Source organism: Loxodonta africana, chromosome 7 (assembly GCF_030014295.1).
Source record: "Loxodonta africana isolate mLoxAfr1 chromosome 7, mLoxAfr1.hap2, whole genome shotgun sequence".
Lineage (NCBI taxonomy): Eukaryota > Metazoa > Chordata > Mammalia > Proboscidea > Elephantidae > Loxodonta > Loxodonta africana.
The window spans coordinates 37759275-37779471 of record NC_087348.1 but is presented as its reverse complement, the minus strand read 5'-3'; the positions used below and the strand labels follow the sequence as shown (position 1 = coordinate 37779471).

At 45.4% G+C, this 20197-nt stretch overlaps 1 protein-coding gene across 1 annotated transcript in view; it reads right to left on the bottom strand.

Annotated features, from left to right (window-relative positions):
• The window catches only part of SYT13 (synaptotagmin 13), a 59736-nt gene that overhangs the window by 18629 nt on the left and 20910 nt on the right, over window positions 1-20197 (bottom strand). Inside the window, exon 2 of the mRNA XM_064288241.1 lies at window positions 695-920. Within this exon, the coding sequence (XP_064144311.1) occupies window positions 695-920 (226 nt within the window). The remainder of the gene's footprint in view (window positions 1-694; window positions 921-20197) is intronic.

Below are 20197 nucleotides of genomic sequence, written 5' to 3'. Positions count from 1 at the left end.
AAAAGTCCAAATTCATGGCATCAGCTCTAGGGGAAGGCTTTCTCTCTCTGCTGCCTCTGTGGGAAGATCCTTGTCATTGATCTTCTCTGGTCGAGGAGTTTCTCAGCGCAGGGACGCTGTGTCCAAAGGACATGTTATTCTCCTGGCTCTTGTTTCTTGGTGGCATGAGGTCTCCCTGTTTCTCTGCTCGCTTCTCTCTTCTATATCTCAAAAGAGATTGATTTAAGCCACAACCTAATCTTGTAGATTGAGTCCTGCCTCATTAACCTAACTGCTGTTAATCCCACCTCATTAACATCATAGAGACAGGATTTACAACATATAGAAAAATCACATCAAATGACAAAAACAGTAGACAGTCACACAATACTGGGAATCATGGCCCAGCCAAGATGACAGAGATTTTGGGGAACACAACTCAGTCCATGACAGGGACTCCTGTGATTTCCAAAACATCACTTAGACAACCAAAACAGTGCCAGCATTAGAAGGTGCTTACTGGCACCCAGAGCCCTCAGCTCTCAGATGGTCTCAGCCTTCAAAATCAAAACCAATCCCTGCCTACCTATGATCTCGTGTCAGGGAAGGGTTAGTCAGTTCAGGTCAGCATCAGCCAAGTCAGCTCTGCTACTGTCCACCCCTGGAAGAGACCAAGGAGCCTGCATGGAAGAACGAGGTTGCAGGAGACCCCTACCATTCTGAGGGAGGATGAACAGCTCCTCTGTGACCTGCCTCTTGAGGCGACTGTCATTTGGGGCCTGGGGGCTGGCCAGCGCAGGAGGCTCCTCCGTGGTCCTCAGCGTGTAGTCTGCATAGTTGATGACCTCCGGGGCCGTCACAGCTGGCTTGGGTCCATAGATGTCTGGGAACTTGAGCAGGGCTCGAGGCTGGACAGGCTCTGTGGATTTTTTAATGTTGAACTGCAAACACAAATCATTCTAATTAGTTCACAAGAGGACCTCCTGCCTGTGTTCCACCCACAGAAGGGAGAAGTGATGGCCTGACCTTTCATGGGAGGCAAGTGGAGGGGTGTGGTATCATTCTGCTGGGACAAGCACAACCTGGGAAGGTAAAATGTTATCTCCAAGCCCACCAGCATCTCTACCATCAGAGTCACGCCAGGGCCCACCAAGTTGTAGGCTCCATTCATCCATTCCTTCTTTTGTCCATACTTTCCTCCATTCGTTCCTTCATCCTTCCATCCTTTCATCTATCCATCCATTCCTCCACCCATTCCTTTCTCCACTTGTACCCTTCCTCCACCCATCCCTCCTCCATCCACCCATCCCTTCTCCATCCACCCCTTCCTCTCCCCATCCCTTTCTCCACCCATCCTTCCTCCACCCATCCCTTCCTCTCCCCATTCCTTCCTCCATCCATCCCTTCTGCACCCATCTCTTGCTCCACCCATCCCTTTCTCTCCCCCATCCCTTCCTCCACAGGGCTTAGTCCCTGTCCTGGAGAAGCCAACTTAGAATGGAAGAGTTGTATTCCATACTAGGAAAAAAGGTTTTCTCTTCTCCCAGACAGGAAGCATGTAGCCCTGTCTTGTGACTGAAAGATGAACCAGTCTTAGGGGAAAGCCAATGTAGTGGACAGGAGAGTAGAGAGACAGGACTCTGTGTCCCTGGTGATAATGTTGTTAAGTCACTGAATCGAACAACCCTGAATATGACCTACCCCTGCACTTCAAGTTCATGAGCAATATTGTTCTTATTGGTTAAGCCAGTTTGAATTGGAGTTTTTGTTACCTGCAGCCAAGAGCATCTCAGACTGATGCACTGCGTTCTTAGCAAGCATCATACGAGATGACGACCTCATGTAGAGAAACTCTGCCTAGGGTAGGGCACCATCCCTTCCTGGACCTCTCTGCCTCCAACCAAGGGCATCCGCATGTATTTATTTGTTCTTTATTCTTACTCTCCCTCACTGAGGTCCTGTGTGGCAGGTGGCTGCCTATAGTGGACACTGATTTATAGTCTTTGACCAGGTGGAGAGTGGAGTCCGATAACTGCGACATGAGCCTCTTCAGGTAGTGAAAGCAGCAGCTGATTACCTATCTCGTTCTCTTGGACAAGCTCATTTACTGCATTTCAAAACCCTGGTTCCACCACATCTTTCAAATGCATTATGTTTGCACTGAAATTGCTTAAACTTCAGTGCCCAAGAAGCAGAAAAGAGGTCTGGGAGCTGAGGGAGGGGGTCCGGGAGAGGATTATAGGTGAAGTGCAAGAATGCCAGGGAGGAGCAGGGCAGCCAGGGGAACAGACCCTACAGAAAGACCTGTGCTCAAGCCTCATGCCATGCATGGGGTGGGGGTAGGGAGGATTTAAAGTCAGGGATTCTCTGACTAAATGGCCATTGAGCCCCGGGAAAAGGACCTGGGGAACAAAGATGCAGGATGAATAAGGGAAAGTTTCCACTGGGGGCAGGTTATCAACATTAGGGAATGCCTACCTGTGCTCCTACCACCCGTCTGTCAGTTTGTCATTCTGTGGTGGCTTGCATGTTGCTGTGATGCTGAAAGCTATGCCATTGGTATTTCAAACACCAGGAGGGTCACCCATAGTGGACAGGTTTCAGTTGAGCTCCCAGACTAAGACAGACTAGGAAGAAAGGCCTGATGATTTACTTCTGAAAATTAGCCAGTGAAAACTTTATGGATCATAACAGAATATTGTCTGACTCACTTGCTTTGGACACGTCATCAGGAGGGATCAACTCCTGGAGAAGGACACCATGTCTGGGAAGGTAGAGGGCCAGCGAGAGTGAGGGAGACCACTGGTGAGAGGGACTGGCACAATGGCTGTCACAGTGGGCTCAAACATGCCAGTGATTTTGATGATAACTGGACAGGACCAGGCAAAGTTTCATTCTGTTGTACATAAGGTTGCGAGGAGTCCAAGCCAACTCGACGGCAGCTAACAACTAACCTGAGCTCATCAACACGTCTAGCTGGATGGGAGAAATGCATCCCCAGGGGGTGTATCAAACCCTTCTTCTGTGCCTCCCTGGGTTTTCCTAGCCTCTCCTGTCCCCAGGTCTTTGGCCACTTGCTCCTCCCCACTGCCGTGACCACCTCCGTGTGGACTCTGACCTGCTCACGTGGGCACAGCCTGCCCATGCCCTGCCTCCTGCCCTGGGGCTGCTCTGCAGTCCTCAGGTATGAGATACCAGGGACACTCTGTGTCCCCCCCACGAGCAACCCAGATGTGCAAAGAAGTTAACATTCCATGGGGTGAGCCTGGAAATGAGAGGATGAATTAATTCTTCCCCCTTCTCACCACCCCTCTCAACAGTGTCTTTGATCACCTTTTGGAAGATGATACTTTGAGATCCCACCCTCAGTCATGCTTGACACCAGGTGATGCCCAGCTCAGTACTGGGCCCTGGGCTTGCTCCCCTCCCTCCTCCCTGCCTCACCCCTGCTCTCCTCTCCGTGTCCCTGGAATGGGCTTCCTGATAAAGAGCAGCTCAGAAGCCTCAGGCTCTGCTTTCCAGCACCTCAGGCTAAGACAGATGGCATGACGGTGTGGGGGGTGGGGTGGTGGGTGGAGCTAGCCTTTCATGTAATGAACAAATATTGATTGAGTCCTACTGCAGGCCAGGTCCCATGCTAAGTGTCAGGAATACAGAATGTGAGAAAGACAGATGTTGTCCTCTCCTTCCGGGGCTGGTGTTGGAAAAACAGAAATTAATTATGCAATTAGTGATCTGTAAACAAATGTTTAACCTTACCAGAGATGCTAGGCGACCTCTTTGGTGACAGGATTAATTTTTCACCTGAAGGCCGTTTCTTAGTTTGAGTTCTCACTCTGGGGTATCCCTCTTGGAACAGCATCACAGCACCCAGGAAGTTACGGGTGCAGCGAGCAGACCCAGGTGGGGAAGGGAACAGATGGCTTTGCCCCATGTGTTGTCGTTAGTTGCTGTCGAGTCGGCTCCGACTCATGGTGGCCTCATGTAGAAGAGAAGGAAATGTTACCCTGTTTGTTGGAGTCCACCGTTGCGACTATCGTGTAGTGCCTTCCAACATAAGCTCTCATCTTCCAGCACTATATCAGACAACATTCTGTTGTAATCCATAAGGTTTTCATCAGCTAATTTTCAGAAGTAGATGGCCAGCCCTTTCTTCCTAGTCTTAGTCTGGAAGTTCTGTGGAAACCTGTCCACCACGGGTGACTGTGCTTGATTTGAAATACTGGTGGCATCGTTTCCAGCATCATGGCAACATGTAAGCTACCACAGCACAACAAACTGACAAATGGGTGGTGGCTGCCCCTTACACATCAACTTGAAAAAAAAGAGAGGGAAGAGAGGAGGGGTTAACCATAAAGTATTTGGATGATGCCAAATATGGACCACCACTGCTGGGGTCTGCAGCACAGCTAAGTCCCCCTCAGAGGGGGAGCAGCCAAGGGAAAAGGGTCTTCAAGATTCTGAAGACGCCCTGAGCTATAGTACTGGTGATTAGGCGTAATCACACGTGCACGTTGCTGTATGCAGTCAAGCTGATTCTGACTCACAGTGATACCATGTGACAGAGTTGAAGTGCTCCATAGGGTTTTCTTGGCTGCAATCTTCACAGCAGCAAATCACCTGGTCTTTCTCCCACGGAGCTGCTGGGTGGGTTCAAACCGCCCACCTTTTGGTTAGCCGCTGGACACTTAGCTGCTTGCGCCAGCAGGGCTCCTTACATAAACGTCTGAATTATAGCCTGGTGGGCAGGTGATCAAGCTCTAAAACCAGACTGCTGGGTTCAAGTCCAGGCTCTGCCAATTGCTTGCTGTGTGACCTTGAGTCCGATTAATTAACCTCTCTGAAGTTCTAGGACAGGCAAAACGAATCATTGGTGATAGAGGCCAGAACAGTGGTTGCTTCTGGGAGGACTGACGAGGAAGAGGCATGAGGGAGATCTCTGTGGGTAATGAAAATGTTCACAATGGGGGTGTGGGCTACAGTCTAGGGCATAATATTTGTCAAAACCGATCCAGCTATAAATTTAGGAGTGTGCGTGTCGCTGTATACAAACTATATCTCAATAAAAATTATAAAAATAGATACACATATAAAAAGAAAAAAAATTTTTTTTTTATATATATATCTTTAAAGTGTTAAAAAGCAAGGATGTCACTTTGAGGACTCAGGTGCACCTGATCCAAGCCTTGGTATTTTCAATTGCCTCATATGCACGTGGAAGCTGGACAATGAATAAGGAAGATTGAAGAATTGATGCCTTTGAATTATGGTGTTGGCAAAGAATATTGAATATACCATGGATGGCCAGAAGAGCAAACAAATCTGTCTTGGAAGGAGTACAACCAGAATGCTCCTTAGAAGCAAGGATGGTGAGACTTTGTCTCACATACTTTGGACATATTATCAGGAGGGATCACTCCCTGGAGAAAGACATCACGTTTGGTAAAGCAGAGGGTCAGTGAAAAGAGGAAGACCCTCAAAGAGATGGATTGACAGAGTGGCTGCAACAACGGGCTCAAGAACAGCAACGATGATGAGGATGGCACAGGACCAGGCAGTGTTTCGTTGTGTTGGACACAGGATCGCTATGAGTCGGAATTGACTCCAGGCCATCTCACAACAGCAACACACATACGTATGTATGCATCCACACGTACACACACATCCATCCAATCTGCTCAGACTTCCTTGGTTGGGTGTAAGAATCTGAAACTATTTCAGCCAGTTTCTGCTCTGATTCCCATATACAGCTAGCCCAGAACCTGTTTATGGACCTGTATGTAGCATCCACGGGTCTCTGGGCCAATGTTTCCCAAACCTTCCTTCCAAAGCAGCTCCAGCACGGAAACGTAATATGTACCTCAGGGAACTGGAAGTAGTCTGGAATCGTTGGCAATCTGTCTTGAAATCTCCAGCTCTACCTTAAAAAATTCATGTAAATTTTTGCATTTGACTCCATGTGATTGTTTTTATATTAAAATGTTTTAAATTACACACACACGATTTGTCTCTCACTTTTTGTCTGGACAACAGGCATTAAGTCCTTTAGGTCAAGTCCATTCATGGAGATAAACAGTCATTTTGCCTCCAGGGAAGGACCAGCTCATAGAGGCTGAGTCTGAGAGTGGGAACAGCCCCGGGGTTGACCAGGCCCATTGTTCTTGGAATTTATCAAAGTTGTCCTTCCAACTCTACAGAGAACTCTCCTGGAGGGCATTTGGGGTACAACAGTAGAAGTTCTTAACCAACCCAAAGGATTAATCGCCTCCACCCATTCCCTCTATAGATCATCCTCACAGACCTCCACAACTGGTTGAAATCTCATGACCAGCAAGTCACTATTAGCAGCCTTGCGTTGGTCAAGGAAGGTCAACTGCCATGTAACAAACAACCCCCAAACCTTAGTGCTGAACACTGTAAGACTTGATTTCTCACAGGGTTGGCTGGCTTTTTTCCAAACTCAGAGTTCCAGACACTTACATCTTGTGGTTCCACCCACTTGTGGCTTCAAGGTCTCCCTGGCTTTATTCAGCTAACTGGTAGAAAAGGAGAAGGTGACATGGACCCACCAGATACCTAACCCCTCTGACCCAGAAACAACACAATGATTTCTATTCACATTCCTTTGGCAAAAGTGGTCACATGGTCCTGCCCAGATGCCAGGTGAGCTGGGAATGGTACATCCTGGCCAGGGGGCCGCTTCTCAGCCACTCTGCACCGTGGGAGGAGAGCAGAACCCTCTGGTGGATGGCCAGCCACTCAGCCACACCCCCATCCTTGGGCTCCCATCATTTGAATTGTATCATTTCAGAGTCAGCGGCTTTGTTCACCCGAAGTGTTTACAACAGTTTGACTTACTATTGTACTTCATTAAATATGAAAATCAATGAATTATGCATATGAAAGTTTCTATGGCAACTAAGACTAGATAAAGTAGGTTAATAAAACAATTATGTCAACTTACATGAGACTGGGAAAAGAATCTTAAATATCTAGGATTCTGCATTGAGATTATTTCAAGGGTATTTAAGTTCTCTTTAAATAACTCAAAATGGGAAATCACCACACAATGCAGGAAAAGCTACATGGAGGCGCTAGTGATGGGACCCCAACTCTATAGCTTGGCAGCACTGGAGTCTTACAGTAAGCTCCAGTTGAAGTCGAAATAAAAATGTTCAGGATATATATTACTGTTTATGATTCCCATCATTTTCAGGCTTTTTATTTAGCCTAATAGATTTTTTTTTAATAGTCATTACACCCAGATAGTGCCTTCTCTACCCTTATTTAATAAATGTTGCCTGTAACTGTGCTCTGCACTGTTCAAATATTAACTCATTTAATTCCTATTAATAACCCTTGTGTTGTTGTTGTGTACCATCGAGTCAATTCCAACTCACAGCGATCCTACAGGACAGAGTAGAACCTCCCCATAGGGTTTTCTAGGCTGTAATCTTTACAGGAGCAGATGGCCAGGTCTTTTCCTCAGGGGAGCTGCAGGTGGATTCGAACCACTGACCTTTTGGTTAGCAGCAGAGTGATTAACCATTGCATCACCAGGGCTCTTTATAATAACCCTACAAGTTATTAATAACCCTAATAAGTATTATTATCAATCCCATTTTACAGATGCAAATGCTGAGGCCACAGAGAGGTTCAGTCCGTTGCCCAAAGTCACGGCTGGCTAGTGAGTGGTGGAGCTGCAAATCAAATCCAGGCTAACTCACTCCGGAGTCCTACCTGGAGCCACTCTGCCACATGCCTTCCAACCATTGTATCCATCATTTCTAGTGATACGTCATCGCCTGCCTCACCAATGTTTCTGTGCTACCTATAGATAGGCACCCCGGGCTGCTGCCTGGCTCACTGCCCCTTACTCTGGCCCTGCACACGCTTAGGCAGGGGACACAGGGTTGTAAGCACTGGTTTTCACACTTTGGTGTGTATCTGTGTCACCTGGGGATATGCAGAATGCAGATTTCTTGGCCCACCCCAGAGGCTTGACTCAGCTGGTCTGAGGTGGAGCCTGGGAAAGTCGCATGTCTAAGGAACTCCCCAGGTGGTTAAGCAATCTGCTCCTAACTCAAAGTTTGGAGGTGCGAACTCACCTATCAGCTCTGCAGGAGAAAGACCCGGTGATCAGCTCCCGTAAAGATTTCAGCCTCGAAAACACTATGGGGCAGTTTTACTCTGTCACACAGGGTCGCTATGAGCGGGAATGAACTTGAATGGCACCTAATAATAACAAAGAGTTTCCCAGGTGCCACTGATGTGTGTGGTCCCTGCGCCTCACTTGGGGATGCTGTGGTTTGGGGGAGGCCCCCGACATCCAGGTAGGGTTGATGTAGAAATGTCCTCTTGTGTGGTGAGCTGCTGACAGGTACAAAGTCCCCTTTTCTCAGCCAAGTCCTCTCAGCGCCCCAGCACTCAACATTTATCTGTCTGGTAGATCTTGAGCTCCCAGGGAGCTGTTAGTACCAGGATCCTTGACTTAGCTGCTTGTAGGAGAATCCACAGGGTTAGGTTCTTGAGAAGTGATGTATTTCAAGCTGCAAAGTTGAAATTCACTTTGAAGAAGTAGCTTGTCTTGTGGTCCAGGTGCCATACCCTGTTTCCATGGCAACTCTGCCACCCCCCCCACCATCCTTTGTTATCTCTTCTGACACTTCCTTTTCTGTTGATTGCAAGTCTGTGCCCTAAGCCCTTCTCAAAGCCCCTTCCCTTGGAACTCACTTATTCCTAGTCTCTTTCCCCTCCACGTTGTTTTCAGGTACCATCGAGTCAATTCCAACTCATAGCAACCCCCTGTGACAGAGTAGAACTGCTCCATAGGGTTTCCTAGGCTGTAATCTTTAGCGGAGCAGATCACCAGGTCTTTTCTTCCACAGAGCCACTGGCGGGTTTGAACCTGGCCAACCTTTCGATTAGTAGCCCAGTGCTTAAACGTTGCACCACCAGGGCTCCTTCCCCCTTTATGGTTATTTTAGAATCTAAAAAGGCTAGTTTGTGGTTAACCCACCACACTCCCTGGCCCTTAGCTGCTTATCTAATGCAACAGACCAGGAGATTTGCTGGTGAGTAAGCCTTGCTGTCAGCTGGGTAAAAGCACCTATCTCAACCCAGCAAGAATGAGACACGACTGAGAATAACACCCAGCCCTGAAGGAAACCTTTTCCCTGGCTGTTAGTCATCCATTCATTCAATCATTTGGCATTTGTTAAACCTCCAGATACTGGTAACCCTTTCAAGACCCAATTATGTTCTCCTTTGAATTTTTGTTGATACTATGTGTTTTCACTAACGAAGGCATTCTGATTAAAGGACCAATTGAGAATTTTTGTTATGAGTGATGGATTTTGATACCCATTATCTGGGGAGGACCTGTCCCAGCAGATCCTGTATGATGTAAGTCTTGTTGATATGAGTCAGTGATAAAATCTGTTTATTTTTAAAATTTTATTTCTTGAAAATTGGCAAAACATGAGGCAAAACATGAGGGCGCCTGGCAATGACTGCGCATACATTTTATTCTAATCTCCTTCTTCTTAGCCTTTTTTTTTTCATGAAACTTTTTAAAACACGGTGCAACGCATCCTTCCTTACTGCCAAACCAGTATTTACAGCAAAACAAATAAAGCCAAGGGATTTTTTTTTTTTTAAATCTCAGGAAAATCACCACTACAATGCGTTCTTCATTACTGCAAAAGTAGTACCCACGGGCCAAATAAATAATGCTAAAGGAATTTGAATCTCAGGGAAATTACCACTACTATGTATTCTTCATTATAACAAAAGCAGTACAAACAGTGCAGCCTTTTCGGTGAAAAGTTAGGAGAGGTTGCTGTGACCTTTTAAAATATCACAGCTTTGAAACAATGCTTATGATGAGTGCTGATGAGGTCGCAATGTAGTCTTGACATTGTCTTTGCTCAAGTCACACGTGAAACACATTTTCCGCACAATGTCTAGCCCAGAATCAGAACCCAGAGCACCGACCAAGCTGATGCCCAAACATCCAGGTGGTTCATTAAAACAACCAAACACCTGGGGACGTGCTGGGGGAGGAGGGATCATCAATCTAACCATGTGGCACCTGCCAGCAAATCAAAAACATTGGCTAAGCGTTCACGGTTGATATTCAGAGACGTAGCCCCAGGACACTACGTAGTGTGGTGGAGTGGTTAGCAGCACTGGCTTTGGCGTGGACTTGGGTTCAAAGCCCAGCACTGTTCCCTATTAGCTATGTGACCCCTTGGACGAGTTTCAAACTTTCTGAGCCTCAACTTCCTCCTCTGTAGAATAGAGTTATTGTTGTGGTTAGCTGCTGTGGAATGAGCCCCCAGGTCATGGTGACCCGTGCACAATGGAATGACGTGCTCTGTCCTGTGCCATCCCCACGATCGGTTTTGGACAGACTGTAGTCATCCATAGGATTTGCACAATGTCCAGCCCAGATTCAGAACCGAGTCCGGAGTCCCCGGATGGTGCAAATGGTTAATGTGCTCGGCTACTAGCCAAGAGGCGCCTCGGAAGAAATGCCCAGTGATCTACTTGTGAAAAATCAGCTATTGAAAATCCTATGGAGCACGGTTCTACTCTGGCACCCATGGAGTTCCTGTGAGCTGGAATCAATCCTAGGACACCTGGAAAAAAAAGATGGAGACCACTAAAAAATGGGCAGGGTGTATAGCGGTAAACTAGGCTTTGCCCAGGAATGGGGCAGGGTGGTGCAGGGCAGGGTGGGAGAAGGGAGAAGTGTGGGAAAATCCAGAGAAGCAGCTGTTGGCTGGGCATCCCTGCAGGATGAGCAGTGTTTGACAGGTGGAGAAGTGGGAGAAGGACATTCCGGGCCACAGGAATGGCCTGAAAGTTTCTGACATGCTCAGAGAACAAAGAGTTTGCTGGTCCGACTAAAGCTAAAGTGCAGGAAGGTGAGGTGGGATGGGGAACGTTGTCATAATCCCAACATTTCCTCCGTGGGCAGCTCTGGAAGAAACACAATTAGAAAGCTCCGGGGGTCTGGAAACCACAAAATGACAAGATCCCACCAAGACACTTACTTCTTGTATGTAGTTCCTAAGGAGTCCTGATGGCACAATGGTTAAGAGTTTGGCTGTTAACCGGAAGGCTGGTGGTTCAAATTTACCAGTGGCTTTTGGTGTTGTAGTGGTTAAGTGCTACGGCTGCTAACCAAAAGGTCGGCAGTTCAAAATCCACCAGGCACTCCTTGCAAACTCTGTGGGGCAGTTCTACCCTGTCCTATAGGGTCCCTATGAATCAGAATCACCTGGAGGGCAATAGGTTTTTTTTTTTTTTTTTTCGGGAGAAAGACCTGGCAATTTGCTTTTAAGAGGATTACAGCCAAGAAAGCCCTATAGAGCAGTTCTGCTCTGTCACATGGGGTTGCTATAAGCTGAAAACGACTCTAGGACACCTAACAACAGAAAGTCCCTGCCCTGATTCCATCAGTCCCATGATAATGCCCAATGGGCAATATGGTTGCCATCTCTTTAACCCCTCTGTGCCAGACATTCTGCTAAGTGCTGCACAAACTTTATCCTATTCAATCCTCATAGAACCTTAGACATAACTAATATAATCTCTATTCTATACGTTAATACTAATAAATAAAAATAATAACCTAATAACTTTCTCTGAAGATATTGTGGTTCATTGGTGGCATTCTCACCTTCCATGCAGGAGACCGGGGTTCGATTCTCAGCAATACACCTCACGTGCAGCCACCACCCATCTGTCAGGGGTGCTTCTGGTGTTGCTATGATGTTAAACAGATTTCAGTAGAGCTTCCAGACAAAGGCTAACCAGGGAGAAAGGTCTCGTGATCCACTTCAGAATATCAGCCAACGCAAACCCTATGGATGACAACGGTCTGATCTGAAACCAGTCATGGGGATGGCACAGGACAGAGCAGCATGTCATTGCATTGTGCACGGGTCACCATGACCTGGGGGCTCATTCCACAGCAGCTAACCACAACAATAACTCTATTCTACAGAGGAGGAAGTTGAGGCTCAGAAAGTTTGAAACTCGTCCAAGGGGTCACATAGCTAATAGGGAACAGTGCTGGGCTTTGAACCCAAGTCCACGCCAAAGCCAGTGCTGCTAACCACTCCACCACACTACGTAGTGTCCTGGGGCTACGTCTCTGAATATCAACCGTGAACGCTTAGCCAATGTTTTTGATTTGCTGGCAGGTGCCACATGGTTAGATTGATGATCCCTCCTCCCCCAGCACGTCCCCAGGTGTTTGGTTGTTTTAATGAACCACCTGGGTGTTTGGGCATCAGCTTGGTCGGTGCTCTCGGTTCTGATTCTGGGCTAGACATGGTGCAGAAAATGTGTTTCATGTGTGACGAGGAAAGACAATGTCAAGACTACATTGCGACCTCATCAGCACTCATCACAAGCATTGTTTCAAAGCTGAGATATTTTAAAAGGTCACAGCAACCTCTCCTAACACTTCAGGGGGAAGGCTCAGCTGGTTGGTAATGTGGGGCTCAAACACAGCCTCCGCCCCATGCTTATTGTCCTGTCTCCTGCCACCAGAGCAGGGCTGTTGGCAATGTGCGTCATCTCAGAGTAAAGTCTCTCAGCCAGCCTTCAATAAACATTATTTTTAGAGTCGTTTTAGGTTTACCAAAAAAATCATGCAGAAAGTACAGAGTTCCCAGGTACTCGCTCTCCCCCAGCCCACACTCTTTCTCCTATTACTAACATCTTGCATTTGTGTGGTAAGGAACCCTGGTGGTGCAGTAGTTAAGTGCTTGGCTGCTAATAGAAAGGTTGGTGGTTTGAACTCATCAGCCACCCTGCGGGAAAAAGATGTGACAGTCTGCTTCCATAAAGGTTTACAGCCTTGGAAACCCCATGGGGCAGTTCTATTGTGTGCTATAGAGTGCAATGAGTCGGGACTGACTGGAGGACACTGGGTTTGGTTTTGGCTTATTTGTGTGGTACATTTGTTACAACTGATGAATCAGTAAAAACCAAACCAAACCAAACCCAGGGCCGTCAAGTCGATTCTGACTCATAGTGACCCTATGGGACAGAGTAGAACTGCCCCATAGAGTTTCCAAGGAGCGCCTGGTGGATTCAAACTGCCCACCCTTTGGTTAGCAGCCGCAGCACTTAACCACTACGCCACCAGGGTTTCCATTGACGCAGTAGTGATACATTATTATTAACTAAAGTCCAGAGTTGACTCTAGGGTTCACTCTCTGTGCTGTACAGGTCTATGGGTTTTGACAAATGCATAATGTCATGTGTCCACCATTACGATATCATACAGAATGGTTTCACTGCCCCCAAAATGCCCTGTGCTCCACTTATCCGTCCTGCCTCCCCTTTCTCTGGACCACTGACAACTACTGATCTTTTTACTTGTCTCTATCGATTTGTCTTTTCCAGAATGTCCTGTAGTTGGAATCGTGCAGTATGCAGCTTTTTCAGACTGGCTCCTCTCATCTAGCAATGTTCAGCCAGCCTTTAACTTCCAGAATTTCCACGTGGGTGCCCACGCTGTGTTGGTTTACTAGGGACTGGAACGTCTCTGCTAAACTTCCCCTGTGTATAGGAGGAGGAATGAGCTCAGTAACCTCTGAGATGGGACCACACATGTTTAATATTGGTCAAATGGTTTGCGCTCACCTGCTAACCTAAAAGTTAGCAGTTCAAACCCACTCAGCAGCTCTGCAGAAAAAAGGAGTGGTGATCTGCTTCCCTAAAGGTTGTAGCCAAAAAAAAAAAAAAAAAACCCACATGGAGCACAGTTCTACTTTGTAACACACGGGGCCATAAGTTCGAATCAACTCCACACAATGAGTTCAGGTTTTGTTTTGGTTTTTGTTTGGTGGTCTTACCCAACAGTGCCTGTTGGAGTCCTTTGGATATTTCGTCTCAGTTTCTCATTTGCGATGGTCATGTTTTTAAAGTTTGTTTTCCTAAGAAAGTAACGTTGGCATGAAAGGTTGGAAAACGTTTGATTAAATGTTAGTTTCCTTGACGTTGGACTGAAGATCTTCTTCCAGGGCGGCTATAGGGTTTTTTGATTTTAGGATGTTTGGATAATGATGAAACCATTGACTAAGGCAGCAAAGTAAACCCTATTACTGTGCTAATATAAGTAATAGTTAAAGCCCTGCAATTTCATACTTTTCTACCTATTTTAAAAATTGATTAGAATGCAGTTGAGGTTATTCTTATAGCAATACCTCTTTGGCACATTTGAATTCTGATAGGCTTTTTTTTTCTTCTTCTTCTTTTAGTGGGAGAGAGAGAAGCATTCTGCAGAACCCTCGGGCCTGTGCATACCGTCCATCAAAGGTGACGCAATGGAAAGAAGTGAGGAGAACCATTAATCTAAGGCAGCTGTCCTCCTGTGTGCAGGCACTTGGAAAACACATCAATTTCTCTCTTTTTTTTTAAATTTTTTTTTCAGTCTCATACAAAAATTTATATACACCCTGCTATATACTCCTACTTGCTCTCCCCCTCACGAGACAGCACACTCCTTCTCTCCACCCTGTATTCCCATGTCCATTCAGCCAGCTCTGTCCCCCTCTGCCTTCTCATCTCCCCTCCAGACAGAAGCTGTCCACGTAGTCGCATGTGTCTACTTGAGCCAACAAGCTCACTTCTCACCAGTATCATTTTCTGTCTTATAGTCCAGTCCAATCCCTGTCTGAAGAGTTGGCTTTGGGAATGGTTCCTGTCTTGGGCTAACAGAAGGTCTGGGGACCATGACCTACGGGGTCCTTCCAGTCTCAGTCAGACCATTAAGTCTGGTCTTTTTACAAAAAAAAAAAAAAAAATTTTTTTTTTTTTTTTTACAAGAACTTGAGGTCTGCATCCCACTGCTCTCCTGCTTTTTAAAATTTTTTTATTGCACGTTAGGTGAAAGTTTACAGAACAAATTAGCTTCCCGTTTGATAGTTTGTACATCAAGTGCTCCATGACCTAGGTTTCATTTGCCATAATGTGTCAGCATTCTCCCCATTTCTGTCCTGGATGCCCTGTTTCCTTTCGTCCTGATTTTCTACCCCTTTCTGCCTTCTTGTCTTTGGTTTTGGGCACATGTTACCCTCTTGATCTCATATACACATCAATTTCTAACCTGGAAGTTTAAAACAAACTGAGTTGCAAAGTACAGCTTCAAACCAGGACAGTGACGGTTTTAACAGCTTCTCCTTATATGTTGGGCTTAAGCCTAAAACCCTCCACATTGAATTGCTATCCAATCAAACAGAAAACAGCACACACTTGTTGTTGTTAGGTGCCGCTGAGTCGGTTCTGACTCATAGCGACCCTATGCGCAACAAAACGAAACACTGCCCAGTCCTGCGCCACCCTTACAATCGTTGTTAAGCTGGAGCTCGTTGTTGCAGCCACTGTGTCAATCCACCTCGTTGAGGGCCTTCCTCTTTTCCGCTGACCCTGTACTCTGCCAAGCATGATGTCCTTCTCCAGGGACTGATCCCTCCTGACAACACGTCCAAAGTACGTAAGACGCAGTTTCGCCATCCTTGCCTCTAAGGAGCATTCTGGCTGTACTTCTTCCAAGACAGATTTGTTCATTCTTTTGGCAGTCCATGGTATATTCAATATTCTTCATCAACACCACAATTCAAAAGCATCAACTCTTCTTCGGTCTTCCTTATTCATTGTCCAGTTTTCTCATGCATACGATGCGACTGAAAATACCATGGCTTGGGTCAGGCGTACCTTAGTCTTCAGGATGACATCTTTGCTTTTCAACACTTTGAAGAGGTCCTTTGCAGCAGATTTGCCCAATGCAATGAGTCTTTTGATTTCTTGACTGCTGCCTCCATGGCTGTTGATTGTGGATCCAAGTAAAATGAAATCCTTGACAACTTCAATCTTTTCTCCGTTTATCATGATGTTGCTCATTGGTCCAGTTGTGAGGATTTTTGTTTTCTTTATGTTGAGGTGTAATCCATACTGAATGCTGTAGTCTTTCATCTTCATTAGCAAGTCCTTCAAGTCCTCTTCACTTTCAGCAAGCAAGGTTGGGTCATCTGCATAACGCAGGTTATTAATGAGTCTTCCTCCAATCCTGATGCCCCGTTCTTCTTCATATAGTCCAGCTTCTTGTATTATTTGTTCAGCATACAGATTAAATAGGCATGGTGAGAGAATACAACCCTGACGCACACCTATCCTGACTTTAAACCAATCAGTATCCCCTTTTTTTGTCCGAACAACTGCCTCTTGATCTATATAAAGGTTCCTCATGTGCACAATTAAGTGTTCTGGGATTCCCATCCTTCACAGTGTTATCCGTAGTTTGTTATGATCCACACAGTTGAATGCCTTTCCATAGTCAATAAAACACAGGTAAACATCCTTCTGGTATTCTCTGCTTTCAGCCAGGATCCATCTGACATCAGCAATGAGGTCCCTGGTTCCACGTCCTCTTCTGAAACCGGCCTGAATTTCTGGCAGTTCCCTGTCAATATACTGCTGCAGCCATTTTTGAATGATCTTCAGCAAAATTTTGCTTGCATGTGATATTAATGATATTGCTCTATAATTTCCACATTCAGTTGGATCACCTTTTTTGGGAATAGGCATAAATATGGATCTCTTCCAGTCAGTTGGCCAGGAAGCTGTCTTCCATATTTCTTGGCATAGATGAGTGAGCACCTCCAGCGCTGCATCTGTTTGTTGAAACATCTCAATTGATATTCCATCAATTCCTGGAGCCTTGTTTTTCGCCAATGCCTTCAGAGCAGTTTGGACTTCCTCCTTCAGTACCATCGGTTCCTGATCATATGCCACCTCTTGAATATTGACTAATTCTTTTTTGGTATGATGACTCTGTGTATTCCTTCCATTTTTTTTTGATGCTTCCTGAGTCGTTTAATATTTTCCCCATGGAATCCTTCACTATTGCAAATCGAGGCTTGAATTTTTTCTTCAGTTCTTTCAGCTTGAGAAATGCCGAGCATGTTCTTCCCTTTTGGTTTTCCATCTCCAGCTCTTTGCACATGTCATTGTAATACTTTACTTTGTCTTCTCAAGAGGTCCTTTGAAATCTTCTGTTCAGTTCTTTTACTTCATCAATTCTTCCTTTTGCTTTAGCTGCTCAACATTTGAGAGCAAGTTTCAGAGTCTCCTCTGACATCCATCTTGGTCTTTTCTTTCTTTCCTGTCTTTTCAGTGACCTCTTGCTTTCTTCATGGATGATGTCCTTCCACAACTCGTCTGGACTTGGGTCACTAGTGTTCAATGTGTCAAATCTATTCTTCAGATGGTCTCTAAATTCAAATGATACCCTCTAATTATGTACTCAGCCACCCTATACACCATGGAAGATACACAAAGAAGCCCATGCCCTCAGGAAGTTTACCATCCAATGGTGGAAACATGAGATATTCTACAAGTGGAAGTATGATGTGCTTAACTACACTCTTCAACCCTATCCCCAAGGCAAAACCACCACCACCACCACCAACAGAAGCACAGTTGCCATCGAGTCTATTCTGACTCTTGGTGACCCCATGTGTGTATGAGTAGAACTGTGTTCCACAGGGTTTTCAATGGCTGATTTTTCAGAAGTACACCTTTCTTCCCAGGCACCTCTGGATGGACTCAACCCTTCGGATTAACAGCCCAGTGAACTAACTATTTGCATCACCCCAAGACTCTATGCCCACAGCAGTCATGGCTAACCCATCAAAGCATTCTTCCCTGCTGAGCTCAGACACAGCCTGTTGAACCCAGAGCTAGGGAGCAACTATGAATTATAAGCTCTTGATATGCAAAATGAAACTATTTGGTATTCCTGATGCATGCTTATAAAAAGATAATTATTGAAGATAGTCTTAAAAGGACAAGTGTCTAGACTGTGGGCTATTGGAGTCCTAGGAAAGCGCTCTTTGTGGTCAATGTGATCAGAGAAGGCTCCCTGGAGGAAGGGCTTCAGCCCAGCATTCAAGGAAGACTAAGAATGGGGGAGGCAGAAGCATCTCAAATGGGGAGGACAGCAGCAGTGTGATGCAGCAGTGTGAATACAGAGGTAAGCATACTCAGGACGTGTGAGTCTAGAACTCCAGCTAAAGATGAAGGTGGGGGAAGAGAAACATCCGATTGGAAAGGATTGAGGCCTCGAATGCCAAGCAAAAGATTGTGAATTCTATTTTATAAATAGTGGAGAGACTTCACAGCTCCTGAGTAGGAGACTGACATGAGCGAAGTAGTGTTTCTAGTAAATCAAAGTAGCAGGTACACACAGGGACTGAAGAGGAGCAAAATGGAAGATGTCGTGTCCGGAGACAGTAATCCAGGTGGGAGGGAATGAGGGACAAAGCCAGGGAATAACTATCAAGATAAAAAAGGAGGACCTCATAAAAATTGAAAACTTTTGCTCACCAAAAGACTTTACCCAAAAAAGTGAAAAGACAAGCTACCGACTGGGAGAATATCTTCAGAAACCATATATTCGACGACAAGAATCTAATAAACAAAATATATATAAAACTTTGACAACTGAACAACAAAAAGACAAATACCCAGTCATAAAATGGGTAAAGGACTTGAATAGATATTTCACCAAAGAGGTCATTCGAATGGCCACCAAACATGAAAAGATGTTCAGTGTCATTAGCCGCCAGAGACATGCAAATCAAAACCACAATGAGATACTATTTCACTTCCACTAGGATGGCTAGTCGAGACATCAAACGACGCATTGCATTGGACAAACCTGCGGCAAAAGACCTCTTTCAAGTGTTAAAAAACAGATGTGTGGAAATCAAAACTGACCACACAGCACCTAATAACAACAACAATCCCTTTGCTGGTAGGAGTGCAAAATGGTACAGCCATTGTGGAACACAGTGTGATATTTCCTCAAAAAACTAAAAATAGAACTATCATATGACCCAGCAATTCCACTCCTAGGTATATACCCAAAAGATTTAAAAGCAGAGACCCAAAAAGAGACTTGTACACCAATGTCCATTGCAGCACTATTCACAACAGACAAAAATGCCTATCAACAGATGAATGGATAAACAAAATGTAGTACCTACATACAATGGAATACCTCTCAGTAGGAGAAATGAAGTCTTGATACATGCTATAGCATGGATGGAGCTTGAAGATATTACGCTGAGTGAAATAAACCAATCACAAAAGGACAACTATTGTATAACCTCACTTACACAAAAAGATAAGAAAAGGCAAATGTATAGAAACCAAAATTTCTTAGTGGTTACCAGTGGCGGGGGAACCCTGGTGGCACAGTGGTTAAGCATTTGGCTGCTAACCAGGGGTCAACAGTTCGAATCTACCAGCTACTCCTTGAAAACTCTGTGGGACGGTTCTACTCTGTCCTATAGGGTCACTATGAGTCAGAATCTACTCAAAGGTAACGGGTTTTTTACCAGGGGTGGGAGAGAGGGGAAAGAGGCATTAATGGTGATGGAAAATTCACACTGAATAAAGGTAGTGTTGCATAGCCAAATATTGTAATTGCTGTCAATAAGTTGTACACCTGTAAAAAGTTGAGTTGGCAAAAGTTGTGTGATAGATATATTTAGAACAATGACAAAAAAAAAAAAAAAAAGAGTAGCTGCTGAGGCTACTTATGTACAACCAAACATCTCACGGGATTTTGTTCCTTGGTTTGGAGGTTTAGGGTCCTGGTTTCACAGGACATCCCAGTTGTTGTTTTTATTGTTAGGTGCTGTTGAGTCAGTTCCAACTCATAGTGACCCCACATACAACAGAACAAAACAGTGCCTGGTCCTGCATCATCCTTACAATCATGGCTATGCTGGAGCCCACTGTTGCAACCACTGTGTCAATCCATCTCCTTGAGGGTCTTCCTCTCTTTCATTGGCCCTCTACTTTACCCAGCATGATGTCCTTCTCCAGGGATTGATCCCTCCTGATAACATGTCCAAAGTATGTGAGACAAAGTCTCGCCATCCTTGCTTCCAAGGAGGATTCTGGTTGTACTTCTTCCAAGACAGATTTGTTCTTTCTTCTGACAATCCATGATAGTCAATACTCTTTGTCAGCACCATAATTCAAAGGCATCAATTCTTCTTCGGTCTGGCCTGCCTTATTCATTGTTCAGCTTTCACATGCATATGAGGAGATTGAAAATACCTGGCTTGGGTCAGGCGCACCTTAGTCCTCAGAGTGACATCTTTGCTTTTTAACACTTTAA